The 18,369-nt window shown below is 35.9% G+C and overlaps 1 protein-coding gene across 1 annotated transcript in view; it reads right to left on the bottom strand.

Moving 5' to 3' along the window:
• TERT (telomerase reverse transcriptase) overlaps positions 1-18,369 on the bottom strand; it is a 33,710-nt gene that overhangs the window by 9,957 nt on the left and 5,384 nt on the right. Inside the window, exons 4-11 of the mRNA XM_062567954.1 lie at positions 17,391-17,586; positions 12,885-13,074; positions 9,643-9,825; positions 8,230-8,391; positions 7,762-7,857; positions 5,892-5,977; positions 3,829-3,942; positions 1,066-1,137 (exon numbers count right to left, since the gene is read on the bottom strand). Of these exons, the coding sequence (XP_062423938.1) occupies positions 1,066-1,137; positions 3,829-3,942; positions 5,892-5,977; positions 7,762-7,857; positions 8,230-8,391; positions 9,643-9,825; positions 12,885-13,074; positions 17,391-17,586 (1,099 nt within the window). The remainder of the gene's footprint in view (positions 1-1,065; positions 1,138-3,828; positions 3,943-5,891; positions 5,978-7,761; positions 7,858-8,229; positions 8,392-9,642; positions 9,826-12,884; positions 13,075-17,390; positions 17,587-18,369) is intronic.

The following is an 18,369-nucleotide window of genomic DNA, read 5'->3' on the forward strand; positions in this document are numbered from 1 at the left end:
TTGATATAGAGCATGAAGATGCTGATAACTTCAAAGGACAAGTAGGAGAGTATCTGCAATACTATCACAAATTACATTGTATTGAAAAGATGTTACAGAGACAGACATTTTGAGGTATCCTCAGTTTACTGATGTCCTCAGTGACTTAAGTCAAATGATTCATCAGCTCCAGAACCACAGATACAAACATCTTTAGATATTTGCCCTCAGTTTCTTAATGGGAGGAAATAAGATCTTCAGGAAACATTATCCCACTTTGACTCCCATGACCTCTCAGGGTCACAATAGCACTGCATCTTTCTGATTATGAAAAGCATGCTGCAGCTGACCACATTGCAGATGCTAAGATATTTTTCAAGACTTCGCTTACTGGATCCTTAGAACTGCTCTTGGCATCAGCACAACCCTTATTCTTCTTGGATGCTGACTGTACATACATTAATTTCCACAGTAGTAAGGAACCTCTTGGGGTGTCCAATTTAAATAATAATAGTAATAAAGCAACCCTGAAGCACTCTGAAAAATTACTCTTTGAAAAGTTCTGTGAGTTACATGCTACCATTCTACCAGTATTTTCAGATATTCACCCCAGAATATTATTGCTAAGAATTTTCTGATCATTATTGGATCAGAGAAAAATTGCATTATTTCACCAGGAATGAAGGTTGCAGAATGTCTGCCCAATAAAAACATTTTAAGAACGTAACTAAAACATTTTGAAACTTTGAGGGAAAATGGCCATAAAAGACAACTGTCAGCTACTCTGGCTTAGAGTACATTAGTAATTGTTGCCAGAAGCTCCATCAAGGTCAGCAGCTAGATCCCTACTTTAAATCTCAGCAATCCACCATCTCAGATGCAATGGATGGTTGGTTGCTTGTCAAGAACACAGCTGTTTGGATTCTTCTGAGTTACAGGCTACTAGAGAGGACTCCAAAACCAGCCCTTGGTTATTAATCCATACACCAAACATTCCTAGATGCATAGGTGTGAAGGAGATCAAACAGAACACACTAAAGGGTGTTAATACTTATTACTTTAAAGACTGTGCATTTAATAGCATACCTCAGAAAAGTTCTTGCCTGCGTTAAGTGTGGTGTAATCAGCAAGAAATCATCAATTAGACGTATTAGGACTCTGGAATCAAGAAGAAACTTAAGATAAATTGCTTGATATATAATCCTTTCAAATCTTTGTTATTTCCCTGAGAGTGAGGACATTCCCAATAATGTATCTATTTGTTTTAATTTTCAAGAAGGTAGAGGCCAATATCACCTCAGACAGGTTTCACGAAGGAAAAAAAAATAATCATAAAAAAGGAAGCAGAGGAGCTGGCTACACGAAGCAATACAGGAACTTACAGCACACAAGCTACTCCACAGTAGCTTTTTAGAGGCAGGATTTTACACTTGAGAATTTGTAGTATCTTTGTTCACAAGGAAAGCATAGGTGATATAGCACCAGGTACACATGCAGATACCAGACACTTGATGTACTATAACTCTGTATCTTGGATTATCATGAAGCAGCTTATTTGTGAAGCTGTAACTCGAACATAAAACACTCAGACTGAAGTCCACTATTGTAAAGGCTGGAATTTCCTTTTTCCATAGAAAAAATGCCTAAAGTTTACCTGTATCTGTGTGAGAAGTCTTGCCTAATAGATCATCCAGACCAACCTTCCCTTCCAAACAGGACTATACCTTCCCTGTCACCAAATCAGCTGCACCTTTGTTCAGTCAAATCAACAGCTGCTTAGGAGGCCAAATGGTTGACTTAAGAGGCCAAATGAAAATGCCAAAAATCACAGAATATACACCTAAGTGACATCCTAAAATCTGCTCTAAACTCCTACAAAAACAGCTGTTACACAAAAAACGTATTCTTCTGAATCATAATTTTGCAATTTCAGGATGTATAAAAAAAAAAAAAACATTCCTTGAAAGAAGTGGATGGCTATTTAGACCTGCATCATCACAGTTCCTGCAACTGAGCTTTAAAATGGAAGTTTTCTTGGGGAATTCCAGCTGGAAATCTCTAGTATCTTTACCAGAGCCCATATCATGGAACAAATAGTTTGGACACCCACATTCTCCATAGGATATGCTTGGCTCACTCTTTCAAGAAGCTGATTTATATAGCAAGATAACAACCTATGATCCATCAACTCTTGCAACACTTGGTAGATAACTTTTACTATAACTCATACTGTAATTTACAGGGACTAGTAAGAACCCAAGAGATCCAAAAAAGAGGGAAAAATCCCTCCAAAACAGCCTAACATTAAAAGATGCATTTAATAGCATCCTAAGGCCTATGAGAATTATACTGTTTGTGTAGAAGGAGGGTATCTAGAATTGTGATTCTCATTATCCAGTGAGCTTCTGAGGATGAGACACTAGATGGATGAGTGCCCCTACACATTTAGTTTCTTTTATCTTTCTTAGGAGAGAATTCACAGTAATGGAGGGAGATATGTGAGCAGGGACAAACTGCAAGAGTCTTATCGATGTCTGCGTATGCCTAAAGATCCTAATCTGGGATTCAAGCGAGGACCAATTCATGTGGAGGCAAAAAGGGAACTCAAATTCTATGTCTAATGAAAAAGTAGAGCTTTCACCAGGCTAGCTTTCCGCAGAACTCCTAAGAAACAAGCACAAACAGGGCCCAAAGTCTTTGAAGTTGTACCAAGAAGCATGCAGGACTTCTAATAAAAAGCAGTGTGCCTTGTAAAGAAATACACAACAAATATGTGACCTTGATAAAAGTGTTAAGATTTGCAGATGATGAAGTAGAAGGCCCTGAGGCAGGAGCCTGGAGTTTTAGGAAGCCTATAATGAACATCCTGTCTTGGCTGAGGACGAAGGATCACAGTGTTGTGTCAGAACCATAAATGCGTTAGGTGTTCAAGATATTGTCAGACATGTTACAGCATCACTAAACACTGTGCTCTTGATAAAAACCTGGAAATCTAAGCTTGTTAACTTTCTAAGGAAAAACAGCCCAATTAAAACCTAGAGATATATATTATTGAAGCATCCCCCCCACATATCTAGGAAAGCTCCTTCTCAGCATTTTTCTTCCCAATCTTATGGCAACTAAGGAAATTCCCCCCATAGTTAACGATTACAGCAACACTGGAGCTTTAGAGGTCTAATCAACACTCCTAATGAAGAGTTGTAAATCCTTAAAATTCAAAATTAAAGTTAGGAAAAAAAAAACATATACTTTGAAACTAATTTGAGATTCCCGCATTCTGCCATAAAGCAAGGATGATGAAGACAGTCAAGACAATATCATACATGACTGTTTTACCAGTGATCTGAAGTGGTGATTGCCACATTAACAGAGCTAGATTAATGAAATAAAATGAAGTCTTGTTTAATTGTTGCACAAGTTCTACAACAATTAGACACACATTTTTATTTTCACAGGAAGTGAAGAATGTGAAAATATTCTGTAGAACTTTGGCCTTGGTGTACAGCAAGACTGAAACCCAAAATACAGGATTGAGCAGTCAACTATTTAAATGTCAAAGAAATGCTGTATAGGGTTAAAGCATGCTTTGACTGTTACATTCTACTTCTTGCAAATTTAAGTTTTTGTCCCAAATCAGCAATCCTTTATTACCTTCAGTTGCAGCTAACATTAAGGGAGAACATTGAATTTTGAAAAACTTGGAAAAAGATGAACCTTCCATATCACAAAAAAAGTGTTCACAGGTTGTTCTTTTGTGTTGATGTTTATAAACAGATCTAGCAGCATTCTGAAAAACAGTATGCAAAATATAACAGAGCGCATGAAAATAAAACATCTAAATCACCCTACCCATCCTGCTGTATGCCACAGAGCAATTTGTTTTCCATGTCTCCATAACATAAACTGCAAAGCAAGGTTGACAAAATGGAGCCTTGTGGAATTCCACAGCACTGTAAGTAATACCTAGTAAAGAACAAAAATAAACAACCCTCACCAAAAATCAAAACAGGCAATAAGAAAATTCCAATAGCCATTAAACATTTACTTAATCTTTTTTTAAGCATAACATGTTTGTTTCAGTAAGAAATATGCTCAGAAACCTGCTAATTAACCTTGACTTAAATATGTTTTCGCTTTCCTGTACATTTTCCTATTAACAAACTCCAGTAAAAAACTATCATTAAATGAAACAATCTTATAACTGATCTCAAATCCAATTCCTTTCTTTCTTCATAGAGGGGTTACAAAACTCAGGTGACATGTGGCTCCATAATTCCTTATGTCTCACCTTAGTTTTTTTTTTTTTTAAAAAAAAAAAAGCTTTGTAGAAGAAACATGCAATACAAAGGAAAAATCTTTGCAACTACAATGTTGATTATTATCTAAGAGGCTCTAAGAAAGTGTTCACTAAAAAATCCATAGGGTGAAGCTCATACTGTACATCTACATCAGGAATTTAACTCAGGCAGGTTTTGAAGTGAAATAGTTTTAACTTTTCTCAGAAATTGCAGACTTCCACATTAAATTCAAATATAAATATTAACCATTATCATATCCTGCTTATTTTTCTGAAAAAGTTCTTTCAGTTTTGCAAATAAGAGTAAAGCTGTTTAACTATATGAAATTTAAAGTGGGCTGTTTGAAGTATTTATTCTCTGTTTCTAGTAGTATAGCATTATCTGGCCAAGGGAAACATCTTCCTGTTTATTTTTTTCCACAAATAAATATTACTATTCATTTAGGGAAATCCCTGACAGCTTAGTCTAATGAAGCATGTGATCTGGTTTTATACATCTCAGCTATTTTTTGCGTGCTTTACTGTGAATCACAATTTAACTGCTCAGGCATGAAAATAACTTACTTCTAATGAGGAAAAAACCACTAGCATACTGTGAAATGTTAACTCTTGGCACTTGCTATTTATTACTAGTATTTATACTCAAAGTCCCCAAGAAGTTCACTGAAGTTGCCAATCATCACCTTGCAAAAGTGTACACCTTGATTTGTTTCCCATAGCTGCACAGAATTCATACAGACATAGCCAGAGTGACATTCCTCAGTATCTCTTTCATCTAATGAGTTGTATAAAGCCACTGAGTCCACACATACTAATATATCACGTCTAGGCATGCTACTAGAGTTCCCAATCATCTCATGGATTTTTCTATGCCAGTAGCAACAGAGCGAGAATGCTTCACAAAACATACGTGAATTATTTTCACAATACTCCATCAAAGAGGAGATGCTGTATTACAATGTCCATTTTATTATTACCGGTTTAGTGAAATTAAAAAGACCGAAGTTACAGAAAACCGTGGACACCAAGACCACAGACTACATTCTAGAAGTGGTCTTAGCAATGTTTTGAGTCATCTGCAATTTTTCTAGCTGTAATATTACTTCTTCCAGACTTTTGATCAAGCTGGGATTATTTATGATGATTTTTGAAAACTGTCACTTAAGAGTATTTATTTACTAAATCAATTTTCAGTATTCCCCCCTCCCAAAGACCAAGCAGAAAAGAAGAGTTAGTTTTGTACTACACTGAAGTGACACATAAGGCTTTTGCACAACTGCCTGAATGTTATCTTACTCTGGTCACTACAGTGAATCTCCACACTTTTAGGTATCTTTCTTCCAAACTACATCCTCAGTTTTAAATATAACTAATAGCATCCAGGTGAGAAACAGAAAATTTATCAAATTTGATTCCAAATGCTTCATGCTTTTATAAAACTGAAACTAAATAAAATTATAAACAGATTTCAAATTAACATGAGGGAAAATCTTTGAAAGACAACTAACAAGTTTCCTGAGCCAAAGTATTCTGCTTAAATGCAGCAAAAAACATTATATATACAGAAACTAGTTTCTTTTTTCTATTTTTTTTTTTTTTTTTTTTTTTTTTTTACCTGCGCCCAATCTCCAGGATGTTGTTATGTAACATTTGCAGAAAAAAAGTAAACAGACTGGAACTTGTCTCATTAAAAGATAAGCTCTAAAAACAGGACAAAACAAAACAAGGTTTGTACTTTGACAAATGTACTGAAACTGAAAATTTGCTATAAACTGAAAGATACACAGAAACTTTTCTGGAAAGTAAAGATGTGTAATATTTCAAACCTCTAGTGAGGGAACAGAGACTTAAAATCAAGAACTGAATATACACACTAAAAAGCTTCTCACACTCAACAAATACAGAATGATGGAGAGGTTGGAGAGACTGGATTGTAACACATACAAATTATAAAGGAGAGATTGGATTATCACAACTTACACCTCCTCCTTTTGTTCACTTTCTACTTTATAGGACAGTTTTTGCATCTGTCATGTTCTTTGTAATTCCCAAGTATAAAAGATACTCACCCATCAGTTCTGCCACAAAAACACATTCCACATCCTTACCCCATACTATCAGTGATTGCCTGTGTGACTCTCTACTCAATATTTATGAACAATATTTGTGATAAAAATCGATGATAAAATTTCATTTAAGAGTAGTTTAAATCCCTTACCAATGACATGTTTTAAATGACAATCATTCTAAAAATTAAAAATATAGTGAAACAGAATGCTGCTGTTCATATAATACCTAGCCTAATCATCTAAATTAGATGTCCAATGGAAAAGAAAAAAAAGAACAAAAATCTGCATACGCAGTATCAGCTGGTTTTAACTTTCATCCACATACTCAATAGGGTCTCTGCACTTTGCAGAATCCTGGAATTGTGCATCATCCCTTCTTTATCTTCTATTCTTTTGTCCATAGATATACAAGATCATCTTCTTGTATGTTAGAAGTAAAAGTTATCCTACTTCCACTTGCAAGTGAATGAAGAAAGAAAAAGAAAAGAAAAATAGTAGTAGTACACTATGAGAAGATATCTGAGAATTTCTGTTCATCTGTGGCTCAGCAAGCTTATAGGTTGGCACGCACGGATTACCATGATGCCAAGCAGTAAGGAACTGACTAGGTATATCATCTACTTTCATACCTTTCTCTATCATGCTTCCTGTATAAGGAAGTCTTGAGAACAATCGTTTGGAATGAATACAGTTCTCTGAAGCACAAGAATTCGAACAAAGGATGCTTGCTTCTTCTAACAAAAGGTGCTGTTTGGGGATTTTAAAAAAGAATCAGTTTTAGTCATACTTTAATTTAGACAGTGGGCAATCTCTTTAGAGCACAGCACAAGAGCTAATGATGTTTTGTATTGCATTTTAACTCTTCTAAAGAAGAGTTTATTCTTACCAACCTTGGCAGGTAATTGTTAAAATAATCTGATTTTTTAAAAGCAATTTTTCTATTCAGTGCATTTTGCTATTCAAGATGCCTTATTTCCTTAGTTACTTAGCTTAGAATACATTTTTTACATTCTTACTTCTTTACATTTGGAGATAACATGCATTGCTTACTATGTGGTTAACTTCTCACTTGAGAACTGTTGCAACACATAATAAAATTCATTAGTAAATATTCAAAAAGAAATACTGGCTCAAGTGAAAGTCAGACACTAGAGGGAAAATCTAGAAAAAGTTTAGAATGATATTTTCACAAAAATCTTTCCTGGGGTACTCATTTCATTGAACATTAAAAAAGTCTGCTACAAACACCAAAGACGAGACGATAAAAATCTTATTACAGAAGGTGTTGGGTAACACCCAGACAGAAGTGCTATCACCTTATAATTATGCATATTCATTAAAAAATGAAACCCCAATCCTCCTCTACTTCCTATGTAGCTTTCTTTTTCAACTGAAAAGAAGTCTCCTAATATTTACCTGTTCAACTATTATTGCATTTTGCAATGAGTCACTCTCCTGAAGTTGAGACACAAAGTGTTTCATATCTGGCATAAAGTCCTTGAAAGTAGAAACCTGTATAGTAAGTGTAAAGAAATAAATGACAAAAGCAATAGAAAATTCAGTACTAGACTCTTTTATTCAGAGAAGGTCAAAGGGTCAGGTTTTCTTTTATTTTAATCCAAAAAAATTTACTATATTTAAAGTGAAAATTGTCCCTCATGTATTTGTGTCCACAGTACTTATGACTAATTTTTATTCTTGCTAACACTGCAGAGGAAAAAGTAGCTTTGTCCCCTCCAGAAAACAGCTGAAGTCTTAAAGTAATTACCAAATTCAAACTGAGATTAAAAAAACAAACAAAAAACCACCCACCATCCTATAAACAAATATATTCTCTGAATAGAAAAATATCACCATCAAGGAGGAGAAATGAGCAAATCATACATGTATCTTATAGAACTTCCTGGCTTTTCCACTTGCAGTAATCTTAATCATTGCATATCGTCGTATGCAGTAGATGGTTCTTTTCTCAGGTTTTAAGATCTGTGAAATCACTTCCACAAGTTTATTGTGAGGAATTGTATCATAAGCCCTGGACACATCGGTCTGAAATAGAAGAAACATCAGTATTATTGTAAACACTCTTGTACTATGAAAACAAAGCTGAAAGATAAATTATTGCATCATCTGGTCCAATTTGGTACAAAATAGAAAGATTCATTGCTCACCTGCACAAAAGCTATTTCCTCACTCAATGAGCAGTTTTCTCTTGCAAATAGTGATCTCCAAACTATCAGTTTTAGCATAGTTTTTATTATTGAGGGTACAGTGATCTCCACTGCCATCTGTGCTTTATAGCACCTATTCTCATGATTAAGTACTAATGAATACTAAAAACATCAAAGTAGCATACTGAAAGCTGCACAAGCAACTTTTAATCTAACGTATAAGTTTCATTTAACTGAAGTTTATTGCTATTGTTTTTTGTATGTTTGGCTGACTCTTTAAGAAACTTCCTCTTAGGATGATGGACTTCATCTTAGGATGATGAAGATGAAATCCATTTTTTTCCAAAGCTGTAAAAGATGTTTTACTTTTCTTTTACTCTTCTGATTGTAAAGCTGTTGCTTCTTCAGATGGTTTTGAATTACAAGAACTGTGTAAATGACAGGATTCTTTGGCTTGAAAGATAATGAGACAATCACTGAAAGTAACTGCAGGCAGGGCATAAACTGATAGACAAAGCATAGGAGGGGAGCCCCACAACACAGACTTATGAACTGAGCTAATATACTAGAAGTTGCCTACTAGACCTAACTGAAAAATAAGCCTCAAGAAGAAATTTATTTAACTGTGGGTTGTAACAAGCACTCAAGTTTTTCAAGTGGGAGAAGAAACTTGTTGAATAGACAAAGATATATTAGAGTTCAGGTGTTCTATTTTCAACAGAAAAAGACAGTATGGAGCTAGAAGCCACCTATTTATCAAAAGATGCTGTATTTATCCAAATTCACATCAGGTTTTTCATGTTTTTTCTTCAGGAAAATTGTCCCTCCCACCTCAATTTACATTTTTGTCCCATCCTTATACCAAAGTAAATGTAACTGCAAAAATCAAGTGCATGAGCAGAAGCAATAGCTACCACATGAGAGAGCAAAGGAGAGAAATCTAATGAAGTGGAGTAGAACTGTAGAAAAAGTCAGAATTCCATTATTAGGTATGCACTACAGCTGGTTTTGGAAAAAAAATAATGCATTTAGCTCATAGCTATAAAGATATCCTCACAAGTTTATTTGAGGAATTAGTTTGAACATAGGGAATTAAAAAAAAAAAAAAAAAAAAAGGAAGTAAACATACCTTGACATAATAGAAATGAGGAATTTCATCACCTGATTCGAGAACCTTAGTGACAAACTTCTTCCATATCTTGAAGATATCATCTTTCCCAAACACTGACGAGCCCAGGAAACTGGCGTTTATAGTCCGCTCGTAATTTAACACGCTAAATAGATTTTTCAGTTGAGTATTGTAGTGATGAACCTAAAGAGACCAAGCACAACCATCAAAGTATGTTGAAAAATATTAAATTCTGCACAATACAGAGATTTTACAATTGGGTGAAATATGAGAGGCAGTTTATATATATATACACTGTATTTTTGGTCAATTATAGCTTTCAGAAAGTGTGAGCATAGCTTCAATGACTACACGGAAGATGACAAAAAGTGTCAGAGATTTTTTTTGTATATTTAAATCCCAGATAAAATTTTTTCTGTGCTTAAATCTCTGAAATCAAGGAGTGATAGTTAAGGACATTAATAGACGGACTTCAGCAAATAAAACTGTTACCAATTACAAAGTAACTTTTCTTAGGATAAAACCACATGTCATCAGCTGAGCCTCTGGATCACAGGTAGGTATTTTTGCAAAGATTTAACTCTCTCAGCTACAGTAATAGTAAAGTACAGCAGAAGTGAAATCTTGCAGCTTAATTAACTAGATGTTGCTCTGTCAACACCTTAAGAAAAAAAGCTGCCAGATGTAGCTACAAAAGAATGATGAAAGGGCAAACTTGAGATATATGTCAATCAGTTCAGAATTTAGATGAACTCCTCCAAAACACTTAAATGGAAAATAAAAGATTCCTCTTACTCTCAATGGCAGTACTGTGATCATGACATGGATGAACTGAAATTGCAAACTTTGGAAGCATACTAGTTCATCTGTGGATATTTATTTTTGCACTTAATCATTACAGCTTTCAGTGAAAAGCTGGCAAAACTCAAATATATCAAAAACTTTAGAGTATCACTGCCTGTAAAACAACATGATCCAACTTCACAAGGTAAGAAATTCTGTTAATTGATTAGCTGATTTGGCCAAGTGTTTTTGATCACTGAGCCAGCCCAAAAGGAAAAGATGTAACTCACCAAGATAAAAAGAAGTAGCAAGATCAAAGTAATAGTCAGTAGAAAATTTTCTTCTTTCCTTCTTAGATATCCCAGGATGGTTCCTTTGATATCAAATTATTTCTTTTCACGAAAGCTGATAGCCATAAGGATGTTAGCAGGTGAAGTCAATAAAAGCATGGCAATTGAGGCTTCAGAGCTCAAAGACTGGTTTGCGCTAAGCCAAAAAGAGAGACCTGAATGTGCAGTACTCACAATGGCTCCTTGTTTCAGTAGTAGAAGGAATTCCCTCCAGCTTCTTACAAGCTCCTCAGAACAGATCTAATCCAAAGAGCTAAGAACATCCTTGAAAAATTTAAAGATCTGCTGAAATCTTTGCAGAGTGTATTAAAAAAAAGAAATCTATAATGCACAAACAAATCCTACTTTTTAAAAACCCCTTTCCTCACAGTGCTTTTGACTTTACACTGGGAAAAAAAAAGGGGGGAAGAGGGGAATAATACTGGTTCAAATGAAAAGATAGGAAAGATGTCAAACAAACAGATCTTTAGAACACAACAAAACCTGCATTGATTTGGAGATAAACTCACAGAACTGGATTTATTCCACCACTTTTTTGGAACAAAGCCTAAGTTGCCCATAAATCAATTAATTAGCTGGATTTGGGGAAGATTTCTCTCTGCCATTCATCTGAATACATTCCACTGTAGAGCTACAGAAGCTGGCCCCCAAATTCCAGATTGGTTTCCAAATTCCAAAATCTGATGTGTTGTCAGACACAGACAGAACATGAAGATGGCTTTCCTCCTATTATTTAAATGCTAAGAGGAAACCAGAGAGGAGAGAAACTAGATGGCTCAGGATGAAAAACTGGAACAAGCTGGACAACAAAAGGTGATGGCAGAAACAAGCCAAGTAGGCACACTTCCATAATAAAGTGATTATTTTGCATGATACACTTTCCTCTCTCATTCTACTATCTGAGAAGAGATGTAACACTGCCACCTTGTCTTTCATGGAATTTATGAAAATCATTAGCTATGTTTTGTAATGCTCTCCTAGAATAGATGGATGAGATCTTTTCATAAATAACTGAAGACTTCGCTGTCCTCAGTTGCTCATCAGCACTATCGAAAAGGAGCCCACTGCTCCTGCCTTTAGGTATGCAGATATTCCCCTCTCAGTTCCCATGCAGCAGGTTAGCTGAAATCACTAACATTGCTGACTTTGAACCTCCTCCACCTTCTTCAGCACATTCATGCTTTGTGCCAGATCTATTACAGGAGCAAATACACCTTTAAAGCACTGCAGCTGTTTCCAAAATGACTGTGTGCATACTTCCAAATTCAACAGTATAACAACCATGGAAAGACTACAAAGAAAGTATCACTTCAGAGCAGTTCTTGGATGATGTCTGGTAAATAGGGCCTGGGATCACAACGCAGTCTTAAGAAAAAAACAATTAATATACTCATGGGAAATACTGGAATTTGGTTCCTACTATGTCTTGTGGTTAACTGGCCTTTTAAATCGATTATTCTGTGCATTGTGTGGTTCTGTCTGTTCCCACACTACATTAATTACCAGCTTCCTTCCTGTCTCTACTGTATTTGGCCCAGCTTCCTTGTCCTTTCTAGACCTTCTCCCATAAGGCACCCAACTCACCATTGCTTGGCTTGCTGACTGGGATAGACACCCTGGGTTGACCTGGCAAAACAGCCAACTAGCTGACCAAGCATTCACGTAAATCTCAACGGGCTAGATTCATCTGCCCCTCATCCTCTGGTGAGCCAAACAAATCCAGCGCATTAATAAGGAATACTGAGTACTTAAGACTTCTGAGGTTTCCGTCCTTCTATCCCCATGGATGACCATGTCAACCACACTCCGACAATGTTAGCAAGGCAAAGGGAAGGAGATGGAAATGGTAGAGGAAGAAAACAGGACTGTGCCATAATGTTAAACATATAAAGATGGGCTTGCAAACAAGACTATGTGATTCCATAACCAGAGGCTAACGAGAATTAAGCATAGAGAAGGAAGAAACTAAGCTAAGTCACAATGGCCTGTTCATTCTGATTTGAAGATTCCAGTTCATCACTTTAACCTGTACTACATAACACATATGTATAAAAAACCCCCTCATATTAGCTGCCCAAATCAAACCCATAAAATAAAGAAAATAAAAACCTTCTTTTCTCTGCTTTCCTTGCTGAATGCTCTTGCTTCAACAACACCGCTCACTTTTACTATGGGTCTTAATCCATTTGGTTTCGGAATGAACCGGAGCTTTGATGCCATAGAAACATTTTTTTTTTGATGGATAGCTTCAATCTCCTCTGAAGATAAAGCACGCAGATGTACTTTGGCAAAATGGTTTCTAAAATAAATACACAGATAAATACATAGATAGTAAACAATAGAAAAAGAAGCAGGTTACAAATATTTCATTTCTTTATCATAACTGGAGCCAAATATTTTACTAAGATAATTACAAATGCTATTGCAGAAATTGACATCATATTAATATCCAATCCAAGGTACCAAATGGAAATCTGAAATTCAGGAAAACTCCAAAGTATATTAATGACAATATAATGCAAAAAAAAGTAGTATATATTTCCACTTGATGCAGTGCAAATTACGATAATAAAGTATTTCATAACTTTCAAACGTACTTAGATAATCTATAGTTACATTTTCATTTGTGTTAATGTAGGTATTTTTAATTCAGACCAATGGGAATTTAAGGATATTTTTCATGGTTTCAGAAACTTTTAAGATATGTACTCAGTAGGATAGGACTTTCTGAAAACTTCAGGAAAGATCCAGGGAAGGATTTATACACTAATGGGTTGTTCCTCTTCCATCCAAACATTTAGGGGCTCTGTTACCTATTAGAACTCATAGCAAACTGAGATACTAGGGTACATATAAAAGATGGGAAGGGTATTTAGGTATCCAGTAACGGGATTCAAAAGATCCAGCCCGATGAACAGCAGTCAGCTAAAGAAAATAATAGAAAATGAGGAAGAGATGGATGGCTTCTAAGGCACAGATCCAAGCTCCCTTTACGTATCTTACCAGGAGCTATGTTTCCACCTCACAGACACCCCCTCAGGGATTACTATTCAGTTTGGCCTAGTCCAGATTAATTCAATAAAGTGGGAAAGGAAGTCATGCAAAAAGGCTTTGCTTCTACTTAACATCTTATTGTTAGAGCGCCCTATCTGCAGCATGGCAGATCTGGACCAATCCTCTGAACTGCTGGTATTGTTTAGGACAAAAGCTATTATTCCAGAAAGCCCTACAGCCTAGTGATTGGGATACTCCCCTCAGAAATGGAATGTGACGATTCAAATCCCCTCAGAAGATGGGATCTTTTTGCATTCACATTTTTCATATCTCACTCAAACCAATGGGTTGGTTTAGCAAAAGGGGGTCCCTGCTATCACAGAAGGAAAAGGATGGGTGGTATAAATCTGATAAGCATGCTGTAGTAGACATCCAAGAGTTCAAGATTACAGACAAAATAGCCTCATAAATACTTATTTTAACTCACACAATTCATGTATGAACCAATGATTCAGCATCTTGGGACTGTCAAGGCCTGAGTGCACACCGCATGCCAACTAGAAGGCATCTAGGCATCCACACATCCAGGCTCTGCAAGTTGAGCTATTACTGAGCAAATATTTTGAGGATTTATATTCAAACTTAGGCATAACATTCCCTTTACAAAGCCCAAAGCACGGCAAAGTACAGAAGGGACAAAAGATCACTTTTTTGTAGTGAGATATTACTTATTTGACTCAGTTTCTCTCTAGTACTGAGAAAACCTCCGCATGTACTACAGTATTAGCTGGATCCCTAAGATTGAACAAATCAGTTCAAAATAAACAACCAAATGATCAAATGTCCATCCCTTTGGAGTTTGTTTATAAGACATGAGAAAAGAAAGGGGGTAGGAGGGAAGGACTATGACTTCCTCTAAAAGTGAAGACAGAGGCTGACTCAGCAGATCTTCAACACTACTTTCTCAGGCCTATTGTGGAATTTGATGTCATTTTGCCTGCAGCAACAATCATTGCATATTTCATGTAATTTACAGCAGGGCTGATGACTTTGAACACTCACTGATGTAGTAGCTGCTGAATCATCCTACTCTCATTTGTACACTCACAGTCCATTTGCATATTGGAATGTGGAGGATTTTTTGAGCACATAGTTGGGCTCTCTTTGATGTCTTGTCATCCTACAATTTAGGAGATGCATCTATAATATAGGAGATTTGTAACTCTGGCAACATTTTCAATCCTAGGTAGCCACTGTGTAGCAAGGGTAGGGAAGGTTTGGTCCTCATAAAAAAAAAACACAGGTGCTGTGACCATGAAGTTGGATGCATTGGTTTTAAAAATAATTTTGCATTCCACAGGCCAAGTAACTTGAAGCAACTTATCATGAAATACTGATTTTTTTCTTAATAGAGTATAAATACTGTTTTTAATTTGGGGTATTAAGTTTGATGCATCTTCAAAAATTAATAGTGAGAAAGTTTTGTTTGGAAAAATGACTAGTGCACTCTCGCAAATACAGCATGATAAATCTTATAGATTCAAGTGCCCACCGAATTGTGGTCCATGAGTGGAACTCTGCACAGGAAAATCTACTCAAATGGATGGCCTGTTAGGATAGACAGTTACTCCTAATACAACGTAAAGACATAAATAAAGTCCAGATACATTCAGTCTAGTCCTTTCATCCATCCTCTTACCCGCAAAGGCAGATGCAAAAGAACTGGGAAGGCATCAGTGGCAATGTAAATCTTTCCCTGTGAGCCAGCTCAAAGCAGTCATTATGAGCACCTCCAGCTGAAGAGGGAGGGAGGAGAACAAAGGCACTCACAGAACAGCCATTAGGGGAGGGGGCACCACCTGCAATTTCTTCCTACAGAGACGCTGGAAGCAGCTCAATTGCCTGGGCATGGATTCACCAACGGCTGAAAATAAAGAAGGGATGGTGCCTGGAGAGTCTAGAAGCGGCCCAGGCGGCCCTAAATAGCCATTTTCCCACCACCTCTAGTCCCAGTTTCTCTCCTACCACATCCAACAGGCAGCTTGCCACCTGCATGAACGTAGTGAGCAGAATTAGTAGGAGACCTCATGTTACATGGCACACAGTAAAAAGCAAAGTGCTGAAAACCCTAACCCCATGGATGAAGCTTAAGAGCAGCTACTGCGGTCAGACTAAAGGTCTGCATAATCACATATCCCATAGCCAACAGCTAACACCTTGTCCTTTCAGTACGTGCTGGGAAAGCACTCAGTAGTATTTCTTTGGGATGCTCCCTCAGCTCTCAGTCATCTGCAGTTCAGGGACTTTCTGAGCCAAAGGTGAGAAGGGGTTTCCTGTACGGTGGGAAAATAAGTGGGGAGGAAACAGGAAGACATGCGACCAGCCCAGATTAGGGCCTTTTAAGTTCAGACCGCTCTGTCCTTAGATGTATTTTTTTTTTTTTTTTGTGGAGAAACTGGGAATAGGGGAGGAAAGGGCTGAGAACAAAAATACTTCTTTTAAGCTTGTATCCCATTAAAAACAGTATTCTCTCTAAACACATATAATTTAGTACTTGATGATCCTTTAGGCAAAATAAAGAGTACGTTAGCTCTTGAAGTACAGTAACATTACATAAAATGCTAACTACAACACTAAGGCTGTTGGTTTAAACAAGACAGACAGAATGCATCACTATTATTTTTACTGCACATTCTGGACTAAGGCCCCATTAACAAACACATACGCACAACAGCTGCACTGAAGAAGTTACCAGTGTTAAGCTCAGGGCAGTGAAAAAAACCAACCCACACACACAACAACATTGTAGACCAACAGACCATTGCAAATGCAAGAATTTCACTATATAAAAATGGTAATTAAAACACAGAACAAATATAATCATTTTTCACAGTACTAAAAATTTCCTGGATACCAACAATTTATACTGATAATCTGAAAGACATGAACTAAGGAAATGTTGGTGCAATATCGTTCATTAAAATTCCCCTCAGATTTTTCTTATTTTCGCACTTAATCACTTATAATTTTATCCTAAATAATGCCCTAACTTAAATTCATACATATAATTTGAATAACAAACAAGAAGCATGAATTTTCAGAGTTGTATTGAAAAAAACAAAATGCTGCAGCTTTTAAATCCTTTAATCTTATTAAAAAAAAAAAACACAACGAAATAACTAAAAGCCATACAAGCCTACTGTGTGAACTCACAGTTCAAATCTTTGGAATTAAAACTGCTAAAGAGAGTTGAGTAATCTTTAAAATTAGCTTTCCGAAAGTTATTTTGGGATTCTGACACTATGTTTCATTCATTATTAAAACATGCAAGTTGACTCATCAAAACAAAACCTTCTTCATAATGATTATTATCTCAAAGGCTGATTATTATCAAAGAAATCAAAATTTGAATCAGTTTTCCTCAGACAAAGTATTTTTGAATTTACAAGAATTTAGAAGTCTAGCATAGTGCAATCACAGGTTGATTTTTCTTTTGGAAAATTACGTGAATGAAAATAAAAGGATGAATGGGCAATAAATGAAAGTAGAATTATAAGTTTACACTGCAAGACATGAGATTTCCATATTTTCATTAATGTTTGATTAGCTTTCTATTGTTACCTAATTCCAATGTTCTGTAACTTGCCCCAAATAAGCTTTCGGTAGTAGAAAAGCATGTTTTTCTGGAACATGGTCTCGGTGATATAGAAAAATGATCTGAGCAACTCAACAACATATGTATCCATCAGCCAGTATAGGAATTTAGCCAAAAGGTCTTCACGGAAACAATGTTCATAGGCAGGAACAAAGTGATCACCTTCAATAAACAATTCAAACGCAGTTATAGTAAATACCAACAATTTGTGTTAGGAAAAAAAAACACAGAACAAACAAGAAAGCACACATATACTCTTTTCTTAGCTTGAGGTTAATAAAGAGAAAGAAAGAAAATACAAACAATTCCACAGATGCAGGAACTCCAATTTTCACTGGCATTAAATAATTTTACCAAAGCGTAAAGTACATAGAAGGAAACAAATCTGTAGTGACAAATTAGTACACAGGATACCAACACATGCAATTACTGGCCCAGAGACTTACTTTCTCCTCTCAAAGTTGACTGTGCAAGATCTTCAATGTGCAATGGCATAATTATTGTAAAGGGAAAGGTAAAGTATTCCACAGGTTGTAGAAAACTGGGAGATAAGAGTCTATTAGAGCATAAAACTTTATTTAAAAGTCAAAGAATGAAAATTCTTACGTATATTATAAAAATAATAATAGAGAAAATTGAACTGATGAAGAGAATGATGCTCAGATTTCCTGATTTACATACAAAAAATAATTTCACGGTTAGACTTGCTTATTTCAAACATCCTATATAAAACTTACTGCTGCATTCAAAAATCACTCTGCCTAAGTCAATCGGCCCTTATAATATTTAGATTTCATAATAAGTATGAACCCTGAGCTTTTCTAGCTATTGTCAAATTTAAGCCTACATATAGTTTCAGTGATGTCTAAAATTGCAGATAGGACAGGGTTTGTCTCCCCTTTGCCTACAATACTGTTTTTTTTTTACCTTTCAAAAAAACTCTCT

This window comes from Rhea pennata, chromosome 2 (genome assembly GCF_028389875.1).
Source record: "Rhea pennata isolate bPtePen1 chromosome 2, bPtePen1.pri, whole genome shotgun sequence".
Lineage (NCBI taxonomy): Eukaryota > Metazoa > Chordata > Aves > Rheiformes > Rheidae > Rhea > Rhea pennata.